The following is a 24,147-nucleotide window of genomic DNA, read 5'->3' on the forward strand; positions in this document are numbered from 1 at the left end:
ACTTACCAAGATATAAGGCAGCGAAGCTGGCAGTGGATGCTCACCTGACAGCAATGTGGAGTACAGCCACTTGCAGAAATGTTGCAAATATACCTTTTTTTTCCTCTCTCTTTTTTTTAATTTATATAATTTTCATGTTCTGATAATTACAATTTATGGAAGTTCTTGTGATTTTATAGCCAATTTTTGTTCTGACTTGACCCCCAGACCTCAGTTTGTGAGGCGAGCATGCTGGCAAAAAAGATATGGAACACCATCAACCTAGAAAAAATGATGGCAGGTCACATTTGCTCCTGAGATATCACAAATTATTATGGTCTCTAGGCACCATGAGGGTAATGCTGAAGCTGTGGTAAGAATGAATGAAAGAGTGCTGGTACCTTGGGGTGAAATTTGACTTCAAACTACGAAAACCACAATATAGATCATGCAAAGTGGTTGAGAACCTTACTCAGATATATCTTTCATCTGCTCAGCAGTAGAGGTTGCAAGATTCTGTATGAAGCATAAGTATGTTCGCACATTGAGTATGCTCCACTTTCTTGGATTTCTTGCTCCCCTTCAATCTGAGACTTTTTGACAGAATAGAGAACAGAGCAAAACAACTCCTCTGTCTCCTGGACAGATCTGTCATTTCAGTAGAGTCTTCAACACCAGAGAGATGTGGGTGGCCTTACTGTTATGTACAAGGCTAATATTGTCTAAGTACCACACTTGGCTTCACTCCACAGACAGCAGGAAATGAGCTTCTACACAACAAGACAGTCAGCAAGGAGCAATTACATTGTAACCTTCTCCAGAACATCACTTCATCTGAGATAATTTATTCCTAGGATTACTTGAGTCTAGAATATGTTTGTACAGCATAATAACATCAACAGAATAGTCAGTTGGCCAAATAAAATCACTGACCCACAGTTAACTACAACTGTATCTTTTTCTGTATGTGTATGTCTCATAACAATAAAAAGGCTTTAAAATGAGTTGATGTAGGTAACAGCTCTTAAGTTGCAAATAAAGTTAGGAACCCTTAACCTAACCTTGTAAAACTCTGTCTAAAGTTAATAAAAAAGAAATCTCAAAGCATTATTGTATTAGTTTCTTCTTTCTATGTCTGGTCATGTAACCAATACAGCTCACTAAGTCTGGTTTTATGTTGTGTTTATGTTATATGTAGTAGTTAATATGAAGTTTTAGCAATATATACCTCCATTATGTTGTATATGATGGTTAATATGAAGAAGTTTGACAATATATACCTCCAGTGTATGTTGTATATTGTAGTAATGCGAAGAAGTTTGGCAATTCTTTTAACTTTACAAAATTGTCTATAAAATTCAATATGAACACTTAATTCTTTAGATTCAATCCTATTAGTGTAAAATCTAACTTAATATTTATTTTCTACAGGATAATGACAAACCCGAGGAGTGTAAAGTGTGCTTTAACAATTATGATGAAGAGCTACAACGACCACGCAATCTGCCGTGTGGTCACACATTCTGCTCACAGTGTATTGAAGATACAATTAAGAATGCTCAGCTCACCTGCCCCAGCTGCCGTGCTGAGCACAGTGCCACAGATGCTACTCAGTTCCCAATCAGCTACACTATGGAGGCTGTGATAAAGAAACTCAGAAGTATCCAGGTTACATCAGTGGGAACAATGTCAACAAAATGTGGTCAAGACCGCACAAGAGGCATCAGCAAGAAGTTACGGTCTTGGGTACAGGAACACAAGAACAGTATCAGTAACCTTATAAGAGAGTGTGAAGAAGAACTGTCCCAGCTGAGCAAGTACCAGGGGCAGGTGAGGGACTGGAAGACCCAGCATCACCAACTGCAGGACAGACTCTATGATCTGCTGGAGCAGAACAAGGCAGCAATAGAGCTCCTGGAACAGGAGGATACCAGTGTACTGACAATGACAACAGAAGGTGAGTCAGGAAAGAAGCAGCTGCAGATCATGCTGGAGAACCTCAACACAGTCAACACTGCACAGGAGGTCTTCACAACCACTGTTGAAGCTGATCACTACAATGTGGAGGTTGAAGATTGGATCCAGAAGTGTCAGGAACTCTTCCCAGATGTCAACACTGTCTACACCTCAGTAAAGGTATGATGCTACAGTCATTATTGAACTTTCTAAACAATTTCTTAATTCATTTTTATATATTGATTCTGTTATGTAAATATATACAACTTTAAGAGCAATATTAAAATGTGATCTTCACCAAAATGTTGCCAGATTCTTAAACTATTTTTCTGTCAGCAAAACTTCATTTCCATATTTTTCAATTATTTTTGTACTGCGCGCATAAAAACTCGAGCTCGTCCCTTAAGTTATCTATTATTAAATATATTAATCTTCCTTCTTTCATTGCACTGGCCATATCCCACTGAAGGAGGGTGGCCCAAAAAGAAAAACAAAAGTTTCTTTATAAATTTAGTATTGTATACAGGATAAGGGGTTACTAGCTTCTTGCTCCTGACATTTTAGTTACCTCTTATGACATGCATGGCTTACAGGGGAAGAATTCTCTTCCACTTCCCCATGGAAATAACAGGAAATAAACAAGAAAAAGCACTAGTAACAAAAGAGAAGAAAACCCAAAGGGGTGTGTTTGTACATGCATGTGTAGTGTGACCTAAGTGGAAGTAGAATTAGCAAGACATACTTGAAATTATGCATATTTATGTGACAGAAAAAAGACACCAGCAATCATACCATTATGTAAAACAATTACAGGCTTTTGTTTTACACTCATTTGGTAGGACAGTGGTACCTCCCTGGGTGGTTGCTGTCTACCAACCTACTACCACAGCATAGTAGTACCTCCCTGGGGGGTTACTGTCTACCAACCTACTATCACAGGATGGTAGTACCTCCCTGGGTGGTTGCTGTCTACAAACCTACTATCACAGGATGGTAGTACCTCCTTGGGTGGTTGCTGTCTACAAACCTACTACCACAGGATGGTAGTAACTCCCTGGGTGGTTGCTATCTACCAACCTACTACCACAGGAGGGTAGTACCTCCCTGGGTGGTTGCTGTCTACCAACCTAATACCACAGGATGGTAGTACCTCCCTGGGTGGATGCTGTACAAACCTACTACCACAGGATGGTAGTTCCTCCCTGGGTGGTTGCTGTCTACAAACCTACTATCACAGGATGGTAGTACCTCCCTGGGTGGTTGCTGTCTACCAACCTACTACCACAGGATGGTAGTACCTCCCTAGGTGGTTGCTGTCTACCAACCTACTACCACAGGATGGTAGTACCTCCTTAGGTGGTTGCTGTCTACCAACCAATTACAACAGGATGGTAGTACCTCCCTGGGTGGTTGCTGTCTACCAACCTACTACCACAGGATGGTAGTATCTCTCTGGGTGGTTGCTGTCTACAAACCTACTGCCACAGGCTGGTAGTACCTCCCTGGGTGGTTGCTGTCTACCAACCTACTACCACAGGATGGTAGTACCTCCCTGGGTGGTTGCTATCTACCAACCTACTACCACATGATGGCAGTACCTCCCTGGGTGGTTGCTGTCTACCAACCTACTACCACAGGATCACAGTATCTCCCAGGGTGATTTCTGTCTATAAACCTACTCCTTCAGGATGGCAGTACCTCCAAGGGTGATTGCTGTCTATAAACCTACTACCACAGGATGGCAGTACCTCCCTGTGTGGGTGCTCTGTACCAACCTACTACCACAGGATGGTAGTACCTCCCTGGGTGGTTGCTGTCTTCCAACCTACTACCACAGGATGGTAGTACCTCCCTGGGTGGCTGCTGTCTACCAACCTACTACCACCAGATGGTAGTACCTCCCTGGGTGGTTGCTATCTACCAACCTACTACCACAGGATGGTAGTACCTTCCTGGGTGATTGCTGTCTATAAACCTACTCCCACAGGATGGTAGTACCTCCCAGGGTGGTTGCTGTCTATGAACCTACTACCACAGGATGGTAGTACCTCCCTGGGTGGTTACTTCAAGAGATATCCAAGGAAGGTTGAAGAATAGGTACAGGTGATGTGCTAGGAAGGGTTGAAGGAAGGTACAAGGGAAAGTACAGGGGATATCCTAGGAAGGTACAGGGGATATCCTAGGAAAGGTTGAAGAAAGGTACAGGGGATATCCTAGGAAGAGTTGAAGGAAGGTACAGGGGATATCCTAGGAAGGGTTGAAGGGAGGTGCAGGGGATATCCTAGGAAGGGCTAAAGGGAGGTACAGGGGATATATTAGGAAGGGTTGAAGGGAGGTACAGGGGATATATTAGGAAGGGTTGAAGGAAGGTACAGGGGATATTCTAGGAAGGGCTGCAGGGAGGTACAGGGGATATATTAGGAAGGGTTGAAGGGAGGTACAGGGGATATATTAGGAAGGGTTGAAGGAAGGTACAGGGGATATATTAGGAAGGGTTGAAGGAAGTTACAAGAGATATATTAGGAAGGTTGAAGGTAGGTACAGGGGATATATTAGGAAGGTTGAAGGAAGGTACAGGGGATATATTAGGATGGTTGTAGGTAGGTACAGGGGATATATTAGGAAAGTTGAAGGAAGGTACAGGGGATATATTAGGAAGAGTTGAAGGGAGGTACAGGGGATATGTTAGGAAGGGTTGAAGGGAGGTACAGGGGATATATTAGGAAGGGTTGAAGGAAGGTACAGGGGATATATTAGGAAGGGTTGAAGGGAGGGCGTGAGTGATGCTTTAAGACATAAGTCTTAAGCAATCAACAGTTGTGTAAGTGTGAGAGTGGAGACAAATTGTTGCTGACATCCAGCATTGATGTTTGTGTTGGTAATGACAGGTACAGGAGACCATTAAGAAGGCCCTGGACACCATCACCACAGAGACAGGTGCCACAACTGCCACTGTTCTCCAGGGAGACTCAGTCACCACCATCATGGAGAAAGTTAAGATAATTATTGGTGAAAGCCCTCCAGCGACATTAACTGTAAGTTGAAAGTCTTTGTTTATTTTTTATGTTATATAATATGAGTCATGATAACATTATCATCAAGATTTTCATTTTTATAATTACCTACTTTCTTATTCCTATAATATGGTAACAAACCTGCTTTGTAGATGAATGGTTCAGAGAACCGACATGTTGATAAATTAGACACATGTGCAACTCTTGGGTATCTTTATTGAGGAAACGTTTCGCCACACAGTGGCTTCATCAGTCCATACATAGGAGAAACTTGAAGAATAGGAGGAGAATGGACTGATGAAGCCACTGTGTGGTGAAACGTTTCCTCAATAAAGATACCCAAGAGTTGCACATGTGTCTAATTTATCAACATGTCGGTTCTCTGAACCATTCATCTACAAACCTGTCAGACACTGCATCTTCTTGGGATCTTAATACTTAGGAATTCTTCGCTTGCCTAATTCTTGGGCACAACCTACTTCCACATTGAACAAATGTAACACCACCTATGACTGCTGCACCTCTCCTGCCATACGGTTTATAAGCTGCTTCTCCGCTCATCTGCTGTATCCTACTCAAGATTGATGGACTGAACACATCGACTCAAGGTTGAGGGACTGATTACCTCATTCTCCTCCTATTCTTCAAGTTTCTCCTATGTATGGACTTATGAAGCCACTGTGTGGCGAAACGTTTCCTCAATAAAGATACCCAAGAGTTGCACATGTGTCTAATTTATCAACAAACTTGCTACCTAATTTATTTATACACAACTTTTCATAATATTTTGACTGATGGATTATTCTAATATTCCTTATAGTTGTCATAGTCACAAAAATAGACATGTATAAACTAAACCAACTGAACCTCCTCTCCAACTCTCTGAAACAGTAAATAAACTGAATGACTTCTTCTCCACCATAGTAATAAATATAGCCAAAAAGTTCTGAGCTCTCAAGCTCAGTTTAGTGATTACCTAACTGATAACTATCACACTTCCCTCTACCTATTCCAAACTAATTCTACATACATTACTTCTATAATAAAGTCACTAACAAAACCCAAAGCTAAGTTAATTTATGACTACTGATATATAAGAAAGTTGTTCATGTGTTACCCAACTATTGAACAGTAGGGCACCACTCATACAGCAGGTTAGGTTTAAGGCTACTGTAGGGCACCACTCATACAGCAGGTTAGGTTTAAGGCTACTGTAGGGCCCCACTCATACAGCAGGTTAGGTTTAAGGCTACTGTAGGGCCCCACTCATACAGCAGGTTAGGTTTAAGGTTATCGTCAGAAAGCGGGCATTGCCAGTAAGCAGAATGCCATTTTTTCTGCTTATAAATGCATACAAATACCAAATAAGTTTACAATAACATATACAGGCTCTCCTCACTTAACAACGGAGTTCTGGTCCTAAGGCAACATTGGTAAACAAATTCGTCACTAAGTGAGGAGTATACTATAATGGTAGTGGGTTTGTGTCAACCATTGTTGATAATGTTTTAATGTCATCTTTGCACCATTTATAACATTTCTGGTATATTTTTGAACGTTTATACAGCAGTGTACTGTATATTGTAATAAACAAAATAGAGGAAATCAGCTCTAATATACATTATTTAGGTATGTACACTGGTCAGAGAGACCATTGTAAGTCCGAGTCATCGGTAAACGAGTTTGTCACTTAGTAAGGAGAAGCTGTATTATGCATTAAAAACAATAAAAAGTAAAATACATACACAGTATATTCACTACTTTAAAATATTTGTAGTCTTAATGAAGGGTGAAGAGTGAGTAGTATTTATTTGTAGAAAGTCAGGTGTAGGTAGACCTGGCTCCCACTCCCAAATGTAATACATAATATTTAAACTCTTAACTGTCCATATGTAGATCTACTTTGTTACTGCTGGTGCTCCAAATGTAGATCAACGTTTTATCTTTCCTGCCTCCAAATTTGCCTCAAATGAGCCTGAGATGCCTGGTAAGTATAGAATGGGTCTGAACACCCAGTATGAGCAGTATTAAAAAATCTGGGACTACTTAGTACCTTGTGGGAGACCAGATCAATTGAGAACCAGATAGAACAAAGAATATGGCAAACACCAGGGATTCACTAATGTCATGTCATATTAGCACTTCCCTATACCTGGAGTTTACCTGGAGAGAGTTTCGGGGGTCAACGCCCCCGCGGCCCGGTCTGTGACCAGGCCTCCTGGTGGATCAGCCCCTGATCAACCAGGCTGTTGCTGCTGGCTGCACGCAAACCAACGTACGAGCCACAGCCCGGCTGATCAGGAACTGACTTTAGGTGCTTGTCCAGTGCCAGCTTGAAGACTGCCAGGGGTCTGTTGGTAATCCCCCTTATGTGTGCTGGGAGGCAGTTGAACAGTCTCGGGCCCCTGACACTTATTGTATGGTCTCTTAACGTGCTAGTGACACCCCTGCTTTTCATTGGGGGGATGGTGCATCGTCTGCCAAGTCTTTTGCTTTCGTAGTGAGTGATTTTCGTGTGCAAGTTCGGTACTAGTCCCTCTAGGATTTTCCAGGTGTATATAATCATGTATCTCTCCCTCCTGCGTTCCAGGGAATACAGGTTTAGAAACCTCAAGCGCTCCCAGTAATTGAGGTGTTTTATCTCCATTATGCGCGCCGTGAAAGTTCTCTGTACATTTTCTAGGTCGGCAATTTCACCTGCCTTGAAAGGTGCTGTTAGAGTGCAGCAATATTCCAGCCTAGATAGAACAAGTGACCTGAAGAGTGTCATCATGGGCTTGGCCTCCCTAGTTTTGAAGGTTCTCATTATCCATCCTGTCATTTTTCTAGCAGATGCGATTGATACAATGTTATGGTCCTTGAAGGTGAGATCCTCTGACATAATCACTCCCAGGTCTTTGACGTTGGTGTTTCGCTCTATTTTGTGGCCAGAATTTGTTTTGTACTCTGATGAAGATTTAATTTCCTCATGTTTACCATATCTGAGTAATTGAAATTTCTCATCGTTGAACTTCATATTGTTTTCCGCAGCCCACTGAAAGATTTGGTTGATGTCCGCCTGGAGCCTTGCAGTGTCTGCAATGGAAGACACTGTCATGCAGATTCGGGTGTCATCTGCAAAGGAAGACACGGTGCTTTGGCTGACATCCTTGTCTATGTCGGATATGAGGATGAGGAACAAGATGGGAGCTAGTACTGTGCCTTGTGGAACAGAGCTTTTCACCGTAGCTGCCTCGGACTTTACTCTGTTGACGACTACTCTCTGTGTTCTGTTAGTGAGGAAATTATAGATCCATCGACCGACTTTTCCTGTTATTCCTTTAGCACGCATTTTGTGCGCTATTACGCCATGGTCACACTTGTCGAAGGCTTTTGCAAAGTCTGTATATATTACATCTGCATTCTTTTTGTCTTCTAGTGCATTTAGGACCTTGTCGTAGTGATCCAATAGTTGAGACAGACAGGAGCGACCTGTTCTAAACCCATGTTGCCCTGGGTTGTGTAACTGATGGGTTTCTAGATGGGTGGTGATCTTGCTTCTTAGGACCCTTTCAAAGATTTTTATGATATGGGATGTTAGTGCTATTGGTCTGTAGTTCTTTGCTATTGCTTTACTGCCCCCTTTGTGGAGTGGGGCTATGTCTGTTGTTTTTAGTAACTGAGGGACGACCCCCGTGTCCATGCTCCCTCTCCATAGGATGGAAAAGGCTCGTGATAGGGGCTTCTTGCAGTTCTTGATGAACACAGAGTTCCATGAGTCTGGCCCTGGGGCAGAGTGCATGGGCATGTCATTTATCGCCTGTTCGAAGTCATTTGGCGTCAGGATAACATCGGATAGGCTTGTGTTAATCAAATTTTGTGGCTCTCTCATAAAAAATTCATTTTGATCTTCGACTCTCAGTCTGGTTAGCGGCTTGCTAAAAACTGAGTCATATTGGGACTTGAGTAGCTCACTCATTTCCTTGCTGTCATCTGTGTAGGACCCATCTTGTTTAAGTAGGGGCCCAATACTGGACGTTGTTCTCGATTTTGATTTGGCATAGGAGAAGAAATACTTTGGGTTTCTTTTGATTTCATTTATGGCTTTTAGTTCTTCCCGCGATTCCTGACTCCTAAAGGATTCTTTTAGCTTAAGTTCGATGCTTGCTATTTCTCTGACCAGTGTCTCCCTACGCATTTGAGATATATTGACCTCTTTTAGCCGCTCTGTTATTCTTTTCCGTCGCCTGTAAAGGGAGCGCCTGTCTCTTTCTATTTTACATCTACTCCTCCTTTTTCTTAGAGGAATAAGCCTTGTGCATACATCGAGTGCCACCGAGTTAATCTGTTCTAGGCATAAGTTGGGGTCTGTGTTGCTTAGTGTATCTTCCCAGCTTATATCGGTTAGGACTTGGTTTACTTGGTCCCACTTTATGTTTTTGTTATTGAAGTTGAATTTGGTGAATGCTCCCTCGTGACTAGTCTCATTTTGTCGGTCTGGGGCTCCACGCATACATGTCTGAACCTCAATTATGTTGTGATCTGAGTATATTGTTTTTGATATGGTGACATTTCTTATCAGATCATCATTGTTAGTGAAGATGAGGTCTAGTGTATTCTCCAGTCTAGTAGGCTCTATTATTTGCTGGTTTAAATTGAATTTTGTGCAGAGATTTAAAAGCTCGTGCGAGTGTGAGTTTTCATCAGCGCTGCCTCCTGGTGTTATTACTGCAACAATATTATTTGCTATATTCCTCCATTTTAGGTGCCTTAAGTTGAAATCCCCCAGGAGCAAGATGTTGGGTGCAGGAGCTGGAAGATTTTCCAGACAGTGGTCAATTTTTAACAGCTGTTCCTGGAATTGCTGGGATGTTGCATCCGGAGGCTTGTAGACTACCACAATGACTAGGTTTTGGTTCTCGACCTTTACTGCTAAAACTTCCACTACATCATTTGAGGCATTAAGCAGTTCTGTGCAAACAAGTGACTCTGCAATGTACAGGCCAACCCCCCCCCCCCCCCCTTTTGCCTGTTCACTCTGTCACATCTGTATAGGTTGTAACCTGGGATCCATATTTCGTTGTCCAAGTGATCCTTTATGTGGGTCTCAGTGAAAGCCGCGAACATTGCCTTTGCCTCTGCAAGCAGTCCACGGATGAAAGGTATTTTGTTGTTTGTTGCTGGCTTTAGACCCTGTATATTTGCAAAGAAGAATGTTATCGGACTGGTGGTATTGTTGGTACTGGGGGGGGATTTTTTTTCCGGCATTAGTATCTGTATCTGTTGGTTTGGAGTGGAGGCCATCGACTGTGGTTCCACTCCAGGAATGACTGGATTTGGTGTACGATTTCTGCCATTTCCTGCCAGTTTTTTTTCCTTCCTGGCACTAAAAAACCTCTCCCTCTTGAGTGGCTGTGGCTACCCAGGTTTTCCCATGGCCTGGATGTTTTGTATCTTTTTGTCCCCTTTAGATGGTATGCCTGGCAATTTAAGTTATAGCACAGTCTTTCCTGTACTGAAGAGGTACACATTTCAGGGTGAAAAAGCTTACAGGAAGGGAGTTTGCATTTTCCTGTTGTCATATGGGCATGGCATTTTCTAGGGTGGTCATAGTTGCATGTCCCATCTGTTTTTCCAGATTTCCCATGCCAGCAGATACCAAGTGCATAGTATGTGCACAGGCTTGGTTTCCGCTTGCCTTGGGTTTCTGTGACTGTATTCCCTGTTGGTGCATGTTTCCCTGTCTTACTTCTATCATCCCTAGCACCAACAATGGAGCTCCCACCAGTTGACCAGTTGACCCTTAGTTTAGTGGCTTTGAGATAGATGTTTCCACAAGTGGTCAAGGAAATATCAAAAACCTCAATAATAACCCATACGCAACATCCTTTCATTTTTTATACCACTGGTAGTGTCATCCTGCCAGAATATCCTATAGCCTATGCCCTAAGTAAAGAGAAATAATTCTGGAATGTGTAATATGTGTTCAGCAGGCTGGCTGGCCGGGTAGGTGGGTGGTTGATTGACTTTGGTTGTCTCTATTCCTTCTGTCTGTATCTATTTCTGTCTATCTATCTCCATTTGCATATATCTCTGTCTATCTCTGTTTGTATATATCTCTGTCTCCGTCTATCCCCATCTCTGTCTCTCCCTGTATCTCACAGGTACACATAAGCACAGTTATCATACAATGTATAAATTACATAGGATAACCCCCAAAAAATCCAGACAAAGTGTGATACTGTGCTTGTAGATATAAGACATAATAAGCATGACTGGCAAGTAATACACATTTTTCACTTGATCAGGAACCAGACATGACGACTCTGCATCGTGTGTAATACCTCTTGGTTCATGAGTGGTGTTCTCTCTGATACAGAGAGACAGACAGAGAGACAGGAAGACACATAGGCAGACAGAAAGACAGATAAGCAGACAGATAGACATGTTACATGTTTAATGTATAACAGTGAAAAGAAATAAACCATGGGTTCACTGTCAGCAGTGCATGATCATCAAGTGTCACTGAACTGCTGCACTGTCAGCAGTGCATGATCATCAAGTGTCACTGAACTGCTACACTGTCAGCAGTGCATGATCATCAAGTGTCCCTGAACTGCTGCACTGTCAGCAGTGCATGATCATCAAGTGTCACTGAACTAATGCACTGTCAGCAGTGCATGATCATCAGGTGTCACTGAACTGCTACACTGTCAGCAGTGCATGATCATCAAGTGTCACTGAACTGCCGCACTGTCAGCAGTGCATGATCAAGTGTCACTGAACTGCTACACTGTCAGCAGTGCATGATCATCAAGTGTCACTGAACTGCTGCACTGTCAGCAGTGCATGATCATCAAGTGTCACTGAACTGCTACACTGTCAGCAGTGCATGATCATCAAGTGTCACTGAACTGCCGCACTGTCAGCAGTGCATGATCATCAAGTGTCACTGAACTGCTACACTGTCAGCAGTGCATGATCATCAAGTGTCACTGAACTGCCGGACTGTCAGCAGTGCATGATCATCAAGTGTCACTGAACTGCTACACTGTCAGCAGTGCATGATCATCAAGTGTCACTGAACTGCCGCACTGTCAGCAGTGCATGATCATCAAGTGTCCCTGAACTGCTACACTGTCAGCAGTGCATGATCATCAAGTGTCACTGAACTGCTACACTGTCAGCAGTGCATGATCATCAAGTGTCACTGAACTGCCGCACTGTCAGCAGTGCATGATCATCAAGTGTCCCTGAACTGCTACACTGTCAGCAGTGCATGATCATCAAGTGTCACTGAACTGCTACACTGTCAGCAGTGCATGATCATCAAGTGTCACTGAACTGCCGCAGTGTCAGCAGTGCATGATCATCAAGTGTCCCTGAACTGCTGCACTGTCAGCAGTGCATGATCATCAAGTGTCACTGAACTGCTGCACTGTCAGCAGTGCATGATCATCAAGTGTCACTGAACTGCCGCACTGTCAGCAGTGCATGATCATCAAGTGTCACTGAACTGCCGCACTGTCAGCAGTGCATGATCATCAAGTGTCACTGAACTGCTGCACTGTCAGCAGTGCATGATCATCAAGTGTCACTGAACTGCTGCACTGTCAGCAGTGCATGATCATCAAGTGTCACTGAACTGCCGCACTGTCAGCAGTGCATGATCATCAAGTGTCACTGAACTGCTGCACTGTCAGCAGTGCATGATCATCAAGTGTCACTGAACTGCCGCACTGTCAGCAGTGCATGATCATCAAGTGTCACTGAACTGATGCACTGTCAGCAGTGCATGATCATCAAGTGTCACTGAACTGCTGCACTGTCAGCAGTGCATGATCATCAAGTGTCACTGAACTGCTGCACTGTCAGCAGTGCATGATCATCAAGTGTCACTGAACTGCTGCACTGTCAGCAGTGCATGATCATCAAGTGTCACTGAACTGCTGCACTGTCAGCAGTGCATGATCATCAAGTGTCACTGAACTGCTGCACTGTCAGCAGTGCATGATCATCAAGTGTCACTGAACTGACGCACTGTCAGCAGTGCATGATCATCAAGTGTCACTGAACTGCTGCACTGTCAGCAGTGCATGATCATCAAGTGTCACTGAACTGCTGCACTGTCAGCATTGCATGATCATCAAGTGTCACTGAACTGCTGCACTGTCAGCAGTGCATGATCATCAAGTGTCACTGAACTGCTGCACTGTCAGCAGTGCATGATCATCAAGTGTCACTGAACTGCCGCACTGTCAGCAGTGCATGATCATCAAGTGTCACTGAACTGCTGCACTGTCAGCAGTGCATGATCATCAAGTGTCACTGAACTGCTGCACTGTCAGCAGTGCATGATCATCAAGTGTCACTGAACTGCTGCACTGTCAGCAGTGCATGATCATCAAGTGTCACTGAACTGCTGCACTGTCAGCAGTGCATGATCATCAAGTGTCACTGAACTGCCGCACTGTCAGCAGTGCATGATCATCAAGTGTCACTGAACTGCTGCACTGTCAGCAGTGCATGATCATCAAGTGTCACTGAACTGCTGCACTGTCAGCAGTGCATGATCATCAAGTGTCACTGAACTGCTGCACTGTCAGCAGTGCATGATCATCAAGTGTCACTGAACTGCTGCACTGTCAGCAGTGGATGATCATCAAGTGTCACTGAACTGCTGCACTGTCAGCAGTGCATGATCATCAAGTGTCACTGAACTGCTGCACTGTCAGCAGTGCATGATCATCAAGTGTCACTGAACTGCTACACTGTCAGCAGTGCATGATCATCAAGTGTCACTGAACTGCCGCACTGTCAACAGTGGAGTGACAATAATCTTACACCTTCCTTCAAAAAGTTTCTTACATACTCCACCATCTCTAAAACATTGGTAAGCAAGACACATAGGCAACAGTTAGACATCTTTAAACCAAAACGTTTCATGTACACAGTAGACTTCTTCAGTTGAGTACAGAAAGTAGGCAGGAGTAGTAGAGATGTGAAGATGATGTTATCAGTCCATCACCCTTGAAGTCGAAGATTTGAGGGTGTCAGTCCCTCAGCCTGGAGAAGAGTTCTGTTCCATACTCTCAAACAATGTGGAGATCAAGTGTAGAAGTGTAGAAGCTTTCAAGAGGAAACTGGAGAAGTATCTTTACCAGGTGCCAGATCAACCAGGCTGTGATGGATATGTGGGGCAGTGGGCCTCCAGCAGCAACAGCCTGGGTGACCAGGAAAGTACCAGACGAGCCTGGCCCATGGCCGGGCTCAGAGAGTAGATAAACTCTTGAAACTTTTCGAAGGTATATCAAAGGTATCAAGCAACAGCATCAAGACATGTATACAGTGGATCCTCGGGTTACAATATTATTCCATTCCAGAGAGCTTGTCCTTAGCTGATTTTATTGTTAGCCGAATTAATTTTCCCCATAAGATATAATGGAAATCAAATTAATCTGTTCCAGACACACGAAAGTGCGTATTAGAAGAAAAAAAATTTCAAATGAAATATACATTTTCCTACACAGAAAAGAATGAGACATGAAGAATAAATAGATGAAGAATAAATGACATTTATCTTTACTGAAGATTTATTGATGAGTGATGAGATGGGAGAAGGGGAGATGATGGAGGTGTATTATTGTTGGAAGGGGAATCCCCTTCCATAAGGACTTTAGGTAGCAAGTCCTTTTACGGGGTTACTTCCCTCCTTTGTTTTCTAATGCTACTGGGAACAATTTGACAGTCACTGGACCTCAGTCGCACCAAAAATCTGTCTATAGTGCTCTGTTTCTGGCGTTCCTTTAAGATTTCCCTAAATTGGGACATAACATTGTCGTTGTAAAAGTCACCAGCACAGCTTGCAACAGCTGTGTCGGGGTGATGTTCATCCATAAAGGCTTGCACCTTTGTCTACATTGTACAAATGTCCTTAATTGTTGAAGAAGGCAACTTCCTCTATCTCTCTCACCCCTCCTCTGAAACAATTTCCTCAGCTGTGGTCTCTTGCTGTTGCAGATGCTCTTGCAGCTCATCAGTGGTTAGTTCTTCATCATCGTTCTCCACAAACTCTTCCACATCCTCCCCACTAACCTCCAACCCCATGGACTTCCCCAATGACACAATAGATTCCACAACTGGTATAGGCTCCTCAGAATTAGCCCAAAATCCTTCAAAATCCCTCTCTTGTACATATGGCCACAATTTCCTCCAAGCAGAGTTCAAAGTCCTACAAGTCAATCCCTCCCAAGCCTCACTTATAAGGTTTATGCAACTGAGGATACTGAAGTGATCTTTCCAAAACACTCTTAGGGTCAATTCAGTGTCTGAGGTCACTTCAAAGCACTTTCGAAACACTGCTTAGGTGTACAGTTTTTTGAAATTTGAAATGACCTGCTGGTCCATGGGCTGGAGGAGAGGAGTGATGTTAGGAGGCAAAAACCTGACTTTTATGAAACTCAACTCCCCCACAATTCACTCTTGCAAGTCTGGAGGATGAGCAGGAGCATTGTTTAATACCAGGTGGCACTTGAGATCCAATTTATTTTCTAGGAGGTATTTTTTCACAGTGGGACCAAACACATGATAGAACCAGTTGAGGAAAATGTCCCTAGTGACCCATGCCTTACTGTTTGTCTTCCACATCACACACAAATTAGCCTTAAAAAAACCAAACCATACCACGGGTGGGATTGAACCCGTGGTCAGAGAGTCTCAAAACTCCAGACCGTCACGTTAGCCACTGGACCAGCTAGCAACAATAAGATTCGTCCAACTAGGTATATTTCTACACCATAGGAAGGTTAGCATAGGCACCACTGTGACTACAAATGCAAGTTTTTACAAACGAATCTCCAACTAGCGTGGCCGTGACGAACTCTAGCTCAAGTCCCCTTACTGCCATCAACATGACTCACGAAATCGTAATAACACGATTGCAAACAAACCATACCATGGGCGGGATTGAACCCGCGGTCAGAGAGTCTCAATCCCGCCCGTGGTATGGTTTGTTTGCAATTGTGTCATTACGATTTCGTGAGTCACAAATTAGCCTTACCTGGAGTTTACCTGGAGAGAGTTCCGGGGGTCAATGCCCCCGCGGCCCGGTCTGTGACCAGGCCTCCTGGTGAATCAGAGCCTGATCAATCAGGCTGTTACTGCTGGTTGCACACAAACCAACGTACGAGCCACAGCCCGGCTGGTCAGGAACCGACTTTAGGTGCTTGTCAAGTGCCAGCTTGAAGACTGCCAGGGGTCTGTTGGTAATCCCCCTTATGTATGCTGGGAGACAGTTGAACAGTCTCGGGCCCCTGACACTTATTGTATGGTCTCTTAATGTGCTAGTGACACCCCTGCTTTTCATTGGGGGGATGTTGCATCGTCTGCCAAGTCTTTTGCTTTCGTAGTGAGTGATTTTCGTGTGCAAGTTCGGTACTAGTCCCTCTAGGATTTTCCATGTGTATATAATCATGTATCTCTCCCGCCTGCGTTCCAGGGAATACAGGTTTAGGGACCTCAAGCGCTCCCAGTAATTGAGGTGTTTTATCTCAGTTATGCATGCTGTGAAGGTTCTCTGTACATTTTCTAGGTCAGCAATTTCACCTGCCTTGAAAGGTGCTGTTAGTGTGCAGCAATATTCCAGCCTAGATAGAACAAGTGACCTGAAGAGTGTCATCATGGGCTTGGCCTCCCTAGTTTTGAAGGTTCTCATTATCCATCCTGTCATTTTTCTAGCAAATGCGATTGATACAATGTTATGGTCCTTGAAGGTGAGATTCTCCGACATGATCAGTCCCAGGTCTTTGACGTTGATGTTTCGCTCTGTTTTTCTTGAACACTCTGGGAGTTTCAGAGTGATACATGAGTAAAGTCTTCACTTTGCAATCCCCACTAGCATTACTACAAAACATAAGAGTTAGCCTGTCTTTCATAAGTTTGTGTCCTGGGAGTGCCTTTTCCTCCTGAATAATGTAGGTCCTGTTTGGCATTTTCTTCCAAAACAGGCATGTTTTGTCACAACTGAACACTTGTTGGTGTTTTAATTTTTCAGCCTCTATGTACCCCTTAACCTGTAAACGGTCCAAATGTATATATACATTTTTACCGCTAGCTCCCCAAACATATATATATATAAGCTTTATTTTTCCTGCCTCCAAATTTGGCATGATTGCCCTGAGATGCCTGGTCAGCATAGAATTGGTCTTAACACTCGGTGTGCACCATATTAAAAAAATCTGGGACCACTTAGTACCTTGTGGGAGCGCCAGTTAAAATGCGTGCCAGCTGAAGCAAACAGTGCAGCGAACACCAAGGATTCACTGATGTAATGTCATATTAACACTCCCCTTTTAAGAGGAAAGTGATGTTGACCTCAAGTTTAGTGCCTGTCTATCTGTCTCTGTATCTGTCACTGTCTATTTGTCTCTGTCTATCTGTATCTATCTGTCTTGGCCTGTCTCTGTCTACCTGCCTGTGTCTCTGCCTGTCTCTGTCTATCTGTCTCTATGTCTCTGGCTATCTGTCTCTGTCTACCTGTCTCTATCTTCTCTGTCTCTTTCTATCTGTCTCTGGCTATCTCTTCTTATCTCTGTCTCACAGGTACATATAAATACAATTATAGAAAGTGTAAATTACCTGGAATAACCTAAAAAATTCTGAAGTGCTATACTGTGCTTGTAGATATAATGCATATGAATACCTGTTGATTCACAGTGGCTCTCTTTGAGACAGAGAGACAAGCAGACAGAAAGAGAGACAAGCAGATAGAAAGACAGATAAGCAGAGACAGAAATGCTGATGCTCATCAAATGTCATTCCTTATCAAACTCTTATCACTGCCATCACGGATGCTTGTCACTGACATCATGCTTCAAGGGAACTTCTGCTTCTTCTTCCTTCTTCTTCCTTCTTCCTTCTTCCTTCTTCCTTCTTCTTCCTTCTTCTCCAGTCTTCTTCCTTCTTATTCTTCTGTACACCTGTGTATCCGAAACATTGCTGGGACCAATAAATACTTGGTATATATTCCTATACAATAGTAAATAATCAAGGCAGGTGTAAATGTCCAACTGTCAATGTGTTTGTGACAATGTGAGTACAATTTCAGTACCTAATATTAATGTCAGAACAAAGATTGGTCATGAAGTGACAAGAACTACTATAAATTGCAATTATCAGAGCATAAAAATTACATAAAATAATATGAAAACCAGAAAAAAAGGTATATCATCAACACTTCTGCAAGCAGCAGGACTCCGTGTTGCCATCAGGTAATTGCCAAGTGCCAACTTTGTGCCCTCATATCATGGTAAATACTGACCCTAAAAAAAATTTTTTATCCTATAACTCTTAGAAAAATGTGTACTTTATTTCTATATAAAAAGAATTATTTTTTTATTTTTCAAAATATTCGGGGCACTGGAGTAGTGAACGTGTATATATCCATATATGTTTGGACCGTTTACGGGTCCACATATTTTTCAGCTGCTTTTTTGTCAGAACTGGCAGCCTCACCATGCCTTATCACACTGTGTATGCCACTACAATTCTTAAATCTATCAAACCAACCTTTGTTGGCCTTAAATTAAATAACATCAACACTGGTTTCAGGCATTTTCTTAATTAAATCATAACGCAACTGCCTGCCTTGTCACATACGATTGACTGTTAAACACTATCTCCTGATAATTGTTTGCCAATGATTCACACCAATAACAGTCTCTCCACATCTTCAAGCATTTGCTATCTCTGTTTTGTAAGCATACTTGCACCTTTTGCAACAACAGCTTCCTTGACTGCCTTTCTGTTGGCCAAGAGAGTAGCAATGGTTGATTGGGGTTTGTTATACAACCAGGCCAGCTTGGAGGCACTCACTCCACTTTTGTATTTTGCGATTATCTCTTTCTTCAATTTGCTAGTATTTCTCACCCTTTTTACCACAGGGTTAGCACTTGAAGCTTTCTTTGGGCCCATGCTGGCTTATTTAGCAGTTACAAGCACTAAAAACAATGGATTAATACAAAATGTATTGCATGTATGTGTGGAACCATCCACACTGGCTTGTAAACAATGGCACACTAGCTATACATAGTGGCCGAGCAGCTGCGGGCTGCCCAGGCTGTGTGGACGCATTCGGGATGAATGTTCTTAACCGAATTTTTCATCGTTGGCTGAGCCAATATTTTTATGTAAAAACACATCGCTATCCGATTGCATCGCTATGCAATGGCATAGTTCCCCAAGGGTCCACTGTACTGTCGTCGGAAGGTCAGATGTAGAGTGGTAGAAGCAAGAATGTAATCACTGAGAGTTCACATCCTTCTCAGATCCAACCATTCTCACTTCAAAAAGTTGTCCAAAGTGTTTTTGCTTCTGCACCAAGATGTCATTGTGTTGCAGTGTCTGACAGAGTCAATATCAAAATGGTATATAATACTGACAGGTTGGTAAGTAAGACACATAGGCAACAGTTAGACATCTTTATTCCAAAATGTTTCGCCTATATAGTAGGCTTCTTCAGTCAAGTACAGAAAGTAGGCAGGAGCTGTAGAGATCTGAAGATGATGTTACCTATTTGTCTTACTTACCAATCTGTCGGTATCATATACCATTATGATATTCACCATGTTTAAAACACTGCTGCAACCTATAAATACTTTGTATATACAGCTCTCTTCACTTAATGATGGAGTTCCGTTCCTAATACCGTGTCGATAAACGAATTCATTGCTAAACAAGGAGCATACTGTAATGGTAGGTGGTTTATGTCAGTAATCTTTGATACTGCTTTAATGTTACATTTGCACCATTTATAACACTTTTAGTATACATATTTTTAAATGTTTATACAGTAGTTTACTGTATACAGCCTCTCCTCACTTAGTGACATACTCGTTTACCAACATCTCGGACTTATGATCGGCTCTCTGACTAGTATTCATACCTAAATAATGTATATTAGAGCTGATTTCCTCTATTCTGCTTATTTCATTATACAGTACACTACTGTATAAACATTTAAGAATATACTAGAAATGTTATACATGGTGCAAAAGTGACATTAAAACAATATCAAATATGGTTGACACAAACTCACTACCATTATAGTGTTCCTCTCACTTAGCGACAAATTCGTTTAAAGATCTGGTCTTGGGAATGTAATTCTGTCATAAAGTAAGGAGATGCTGTATTTCTAGACAAGAGTATGTAACCAAGGAAGGTGAAAATGTTCACCTGTCAATGTGTTTGTGACTATTTGAGTACTATTTCAGTACCTAATGTAAGTGTCAGAACAAACAATGGCTTAAAAAATCACAACAACTGCTACAAATTGTAATGATAACATAAAAATTACATTAATAAAAAAAAGGAATGGGAAAAAAGGTATATTGGCAACATTTCTGCAAGAGGCAAGACTCCATGTTGCTGTTAGGTGAGCATCCAGTGCCAGCTTCATTGCTGTTAGGTGAGCATCCAGTGCCAGCTTCATTGCTGTTAGGTGAGCATCCAGCGCCAGCTTCATTGCTGTTAGGTGAGCATCCAGTGCCAGCTTCATTGCTGTTAGGTGAGCATCCAGTGCCAGCTTCATTGCTGTTAGGTGAGCATCCAGTGCCAGCTTCATTGCTGTTAGGTGAGCATCCAGTGCCAGCTTCATTGCTGTTAGGTGAGCATCCAGCGCCAGCTTCATTGCTGTTAGGTGAGCATCCAGTGCCAGCTTCATTGCTGTTAGGTGAGCATCCAGTGCCAGCTTCATTGCTGTTAGGTGAGCATCCAGTGCCAGCTTCATTGCTGTTAGGTGAGCATCCAGCGCCAGCTTCATTGCTGTTAGGTGAGCATCCAGTGCCAGCTTCATTGCTGTTAGGTGAGCATCCAGTGCCAGCTTCATTGCTGTTAGGTGAGCATCCAGTGCCAGCTTCATTGCTGTTAGGTGAGCATCCAGTGCCAGCTTCATTGCTGTTAGGTGAGCATCCAGTGCCAGCTTCATTGCTGTTAGGTGAGCATCCAGTGCCAGCTTCATTGCTGTTAGGTGAGCATCCAGTGCCAGCTTCATTGCTGTTAGGTGAGCATCCAGCATCAGCTTCATTGCTGTTAGGTGAGCATCCAGTGCCAGCTTCATTGCTGTTAGGTGAGCATCCAGTGCCAGCTTCATTGCTGTTAGGTGAGCATCCAGTGCCAGCTTCATTGCTGTTAGGTGAGCATCCAGCGCCAGCTTCATTGCTGTTAGGTGAGCATCCAGTGCCAGCTTCATTGCTGTTAGGTGAGCATCCAGTGCCAGCTTCATTGCTGTTAGGTGAGCATCCAGTGCCAGCTTCATTGCTGTTAGGTGAGCATCCAGCGCCAGCTTCATTGCTGTTAGGTGTGCATCCAGTGCCAACTTCATTGCTGTTAGGTGAGCATCCAGTGCCAGCTTCATTGCTGTTAGGTGAGCATCCAGCGCCAGCTTCATTGCTGTTAGGTGAGCATCCAGTGCCAACTTCATTGCTGTTAGGTGAGCATCCAGTGCCAGCTTCATTGCTGTTAGGTGAGCATCCAGTGCCAGCTTCATTGCTGTTAGGTGAGCATCCAGCGCCAGCTTCATTGCTGTTAGGTGAGCATCCAGTGCCAACTTCATTGCTGTTAGGTGAGCATCCAGTGCCAGCTTCATTGCTGTTAGGTGAGCATCCAGTGCCAGCTTCATTGCTGTTAGGTGAGCATCCAGCACCAGCTTCATTGCTGTTAGGTGAGCATCCAGTGCCAACTTCATTGCTGTTAGGTGAGCATCCAGTGCCAGCTTCATTGCTGTTAGGTGAGCATCCAGTGCCAGCTTCATTGCTGTTAGGTGAGCATCCAGTGCCAGCTTCATTGCTGTTAGGTGAGCATCCAGTGCCAACTTCATTGCTGTTAGGTGAGCATCCAGTGCCAGCTTCATTGCTGTTAGGTGAGCATCCAGTGCCAGCTTCATTGCTGTTAGGTGAGCATCCAGTGCCAGCTTCATTGCTGTTAGGTGAGCATCCAGTGCCAGCTTCATTGCTGTTAGGCGAGCATCCAGTACCAGCTTCATTGCTGTTAGGTGAGCATCCAGTGCCAGCTTCATTGCTGTTAGGTGAGCATCCAGTGCCAGCTTCATTGCTGTTAGGTGAGCATCCAGTGCCAGCTTCATTGCTGTTAGGTGAGCATCCAGTGCCAGCTTCATTGCTGTTAGGTGAGCATCCAGTGCCAGCTTCATTGCTGTTAGGTGAGCATCCAGTGCCAGCTTCATTGCTGTTAGGTGAGCATCCAGTGCCAGCTTCATTGCTGTTAGGTGAGCATCCAGCACCAGCTTCATTGCTGTTAGGTGAGCATCCAGTGCCAGCTTCATTGCTGTTAGGTGAGCATCCAGCACCAGCTTCATTGCTGTTAGGTGAGCATCCAGTGCCAGCTTCATTGCTGTTAGGTGAGCATCCAGTGCCAGCTTCATTGCTGTTAGGTGAGCATCCAGTACCAGCTTCATTGCTGTTAGGTGAGCATCCAGTGCCAGCTTCATTGCTGTTAGGTGAGCATCCAGTGCCAGCTTCATTGCTGTTAGGTGAGCATCCAGCACCAGCTTCATTGCTGTTAGGTGAGCATCCAGTGCCAGCTTCATTGCTGTTAGGTGAGCATCCAGTGCCAGCTTCATTGCTGTTAGGTGAGCATCCAGCACCAGCTTCATTGCTGTTAGGTGAGCATCCAGTGCCAGCTTCATTGCTGTTAGGTGAGCATCCAGTGCCAGCTTCATTGCTGTTAGGTGAGCATCCAGTGCCAGCTTCATTGCTGTTAGGTGAGCATCCAGTGCCAGCTTCATTGCTGTTAGGTGAGCATCCAGTGCCAGCTTCATTGCTGTTAGGTGAGCATCCAGTGCCAGCTTCATTGCTGTTAGGTGAGCATCCAGCATCAGCTTCATTGCTGTTAGGTGAGCATCCAGTGCCAGCTTCATTGCTGTTAGGTGAGCATCCAGTGCCAGCTTCATTGCTGTTAGGTGAGCATCCAGTGCCAGCTTCATTGCTGTTAGGTGAGCATCCAGTGCCAGCTTCATTGCTGTTAGGTGAGCATCTAGCACCAGCTTCATTGCTGTTAGGTGAGCATCCAGTGCCAGCTTCATTGCTGTTAGGTGAGCATCCAGTGCCAGCTTCATTGCTGTTAGGTGAGCATCCAGTGCCAGCTTCATTGCTGTTAGGTGAGCATCCAGTGCCAGCTTCATTGCTGTTAGGTGAGCATCCAGTGCCAGCTTCATTGCTGTTAGGTGAGCATCCAGTGCCAGCTTCATTGCTGTTAGGTGAGCATCCAGTGCCAGCTTCATTGCTGTTAGGTGAGCATCCAGTGCCAGCTTCATTGCTGTTAGGTGAGCATCCAGTGCCAGCTTCATTGCTGTTAGGTGAGCATCCAGCACCAGCTTCATTGCTGTTAGGTGAGCATCCAGTGCCAGCTTCATTGCTGTTAGGTGAGCATCCAGCACCAGCTTCATTGCTGTTAGGTGAGCATCCAGTGCCAGCTTCATTGCTGTTAGGTGAGCATCCAGTGCCAGCTTCATTGCTGTTAGGTGAGCATCCAGTGCCAGCTTCATTGCTGTTAGGTGAGCATCCAGCACCAGCTTCATTGCTGTTAGGTGAGCATCCAGTGCCAGCTTCATTGCTGTTAGGTGAGCATCCAGTGCCAGCTTCATTGCTGTTAGGTGAGCATCCAGTGCCAGCTTCATTGCTGTTAGGTGAGCATCCAGTGCCAGCTTCATTGCTGTTAGGTGAGCATCCAGTGCCAGCTTCATTGCTGTTAGGTGAGCATCCAGTGCCAGCTTCATTGCTGTTAGGTGAGCATCCAGTGCCAGCTTCATTGCTGTTAGGTGAGCATCCAGTGCCAGCTTCATTGCTGTTAGGTGAGCATCCAGTGCCAGCTTCATTGCTGTTAGGTGAGCATCCAGTGCCAGCTTCATTGCTGTTAGGTGAGCATCCAGTGCCAGCTTCATTGCTTTATATCTCAGTAAGTACTGACCTGAACATCTTTTTTTGGTCTCATTACACACAGGAAATTGCCCTCTATTTAATTTTTTTTTTCCAAATTCAGGTCTCCATCAATATTCGCATTTTCCACTTTCACGGTCTTCAAACATTCGTGAATTCCCAGCCGCCAAATCATATTTATGTAGAGGACTTTGAAGTTGATGAATGGCATTGATAGAGGCATAATTCCCTACAAAACTCTGTAGATATGAAGAAATGGTCTCAGTTGCCAA

At 43.8% G+C, this 24,147-nt stretch overlaps 1 protein-coding gene across 4 annotated transcripts in view; it reads left to right on the forward strand.

Annotated features, from left to right (window-relative positions):
• LOC138850994 (tripartite motif-containing protein 59-like) overlaps positions 1 to 24,147 on the forward strand; it is a 127,842-nt gene that overhangs the window by 93,424 nt on the left and 10,271 nt on the right. For 3 of the 4 annotated variants that reach the window (XM_070080232.1, XM_070080233.1, XM_070080234.1), the window contains exons 3-4: positions 1,411 to 2,115; positions 4,824 to 4,970. In XM_070080232.1, the coding sequence (XP_069936333.1) occupies positions 1,411 to 2,115; positions 4,824 to 4,970 (852 nt within the window). Of the gene's footprint in view, positions 1 to 1,410; positions 2,116 to 4,823; positions 4,971 to 5,391; positions 5,670 to 24,147 lie in introns of those variants that run through there. The other variant, XM_070080235.1, reaches the window with a different exon arrangement.

The sequence above is a fragment of the Cherax quadricarinatus genome, unplaced genomic scaffold (assembly GCF_038502225.1).
Source record: "Cherax quadricarinatus isolate ZL_2023a unplaced genomic scaffold, ASM3850222v1 Contig240, whole genome shotgun sequence".
In the NCBI taxonomy this organism is placed as follows: domain Eukaryota; kingdom Metazoa; phylum Arthropoda; class Malacostraca; order Decapoda; family Parastacidae; genus Cherax; species Cherax quadricarinatus.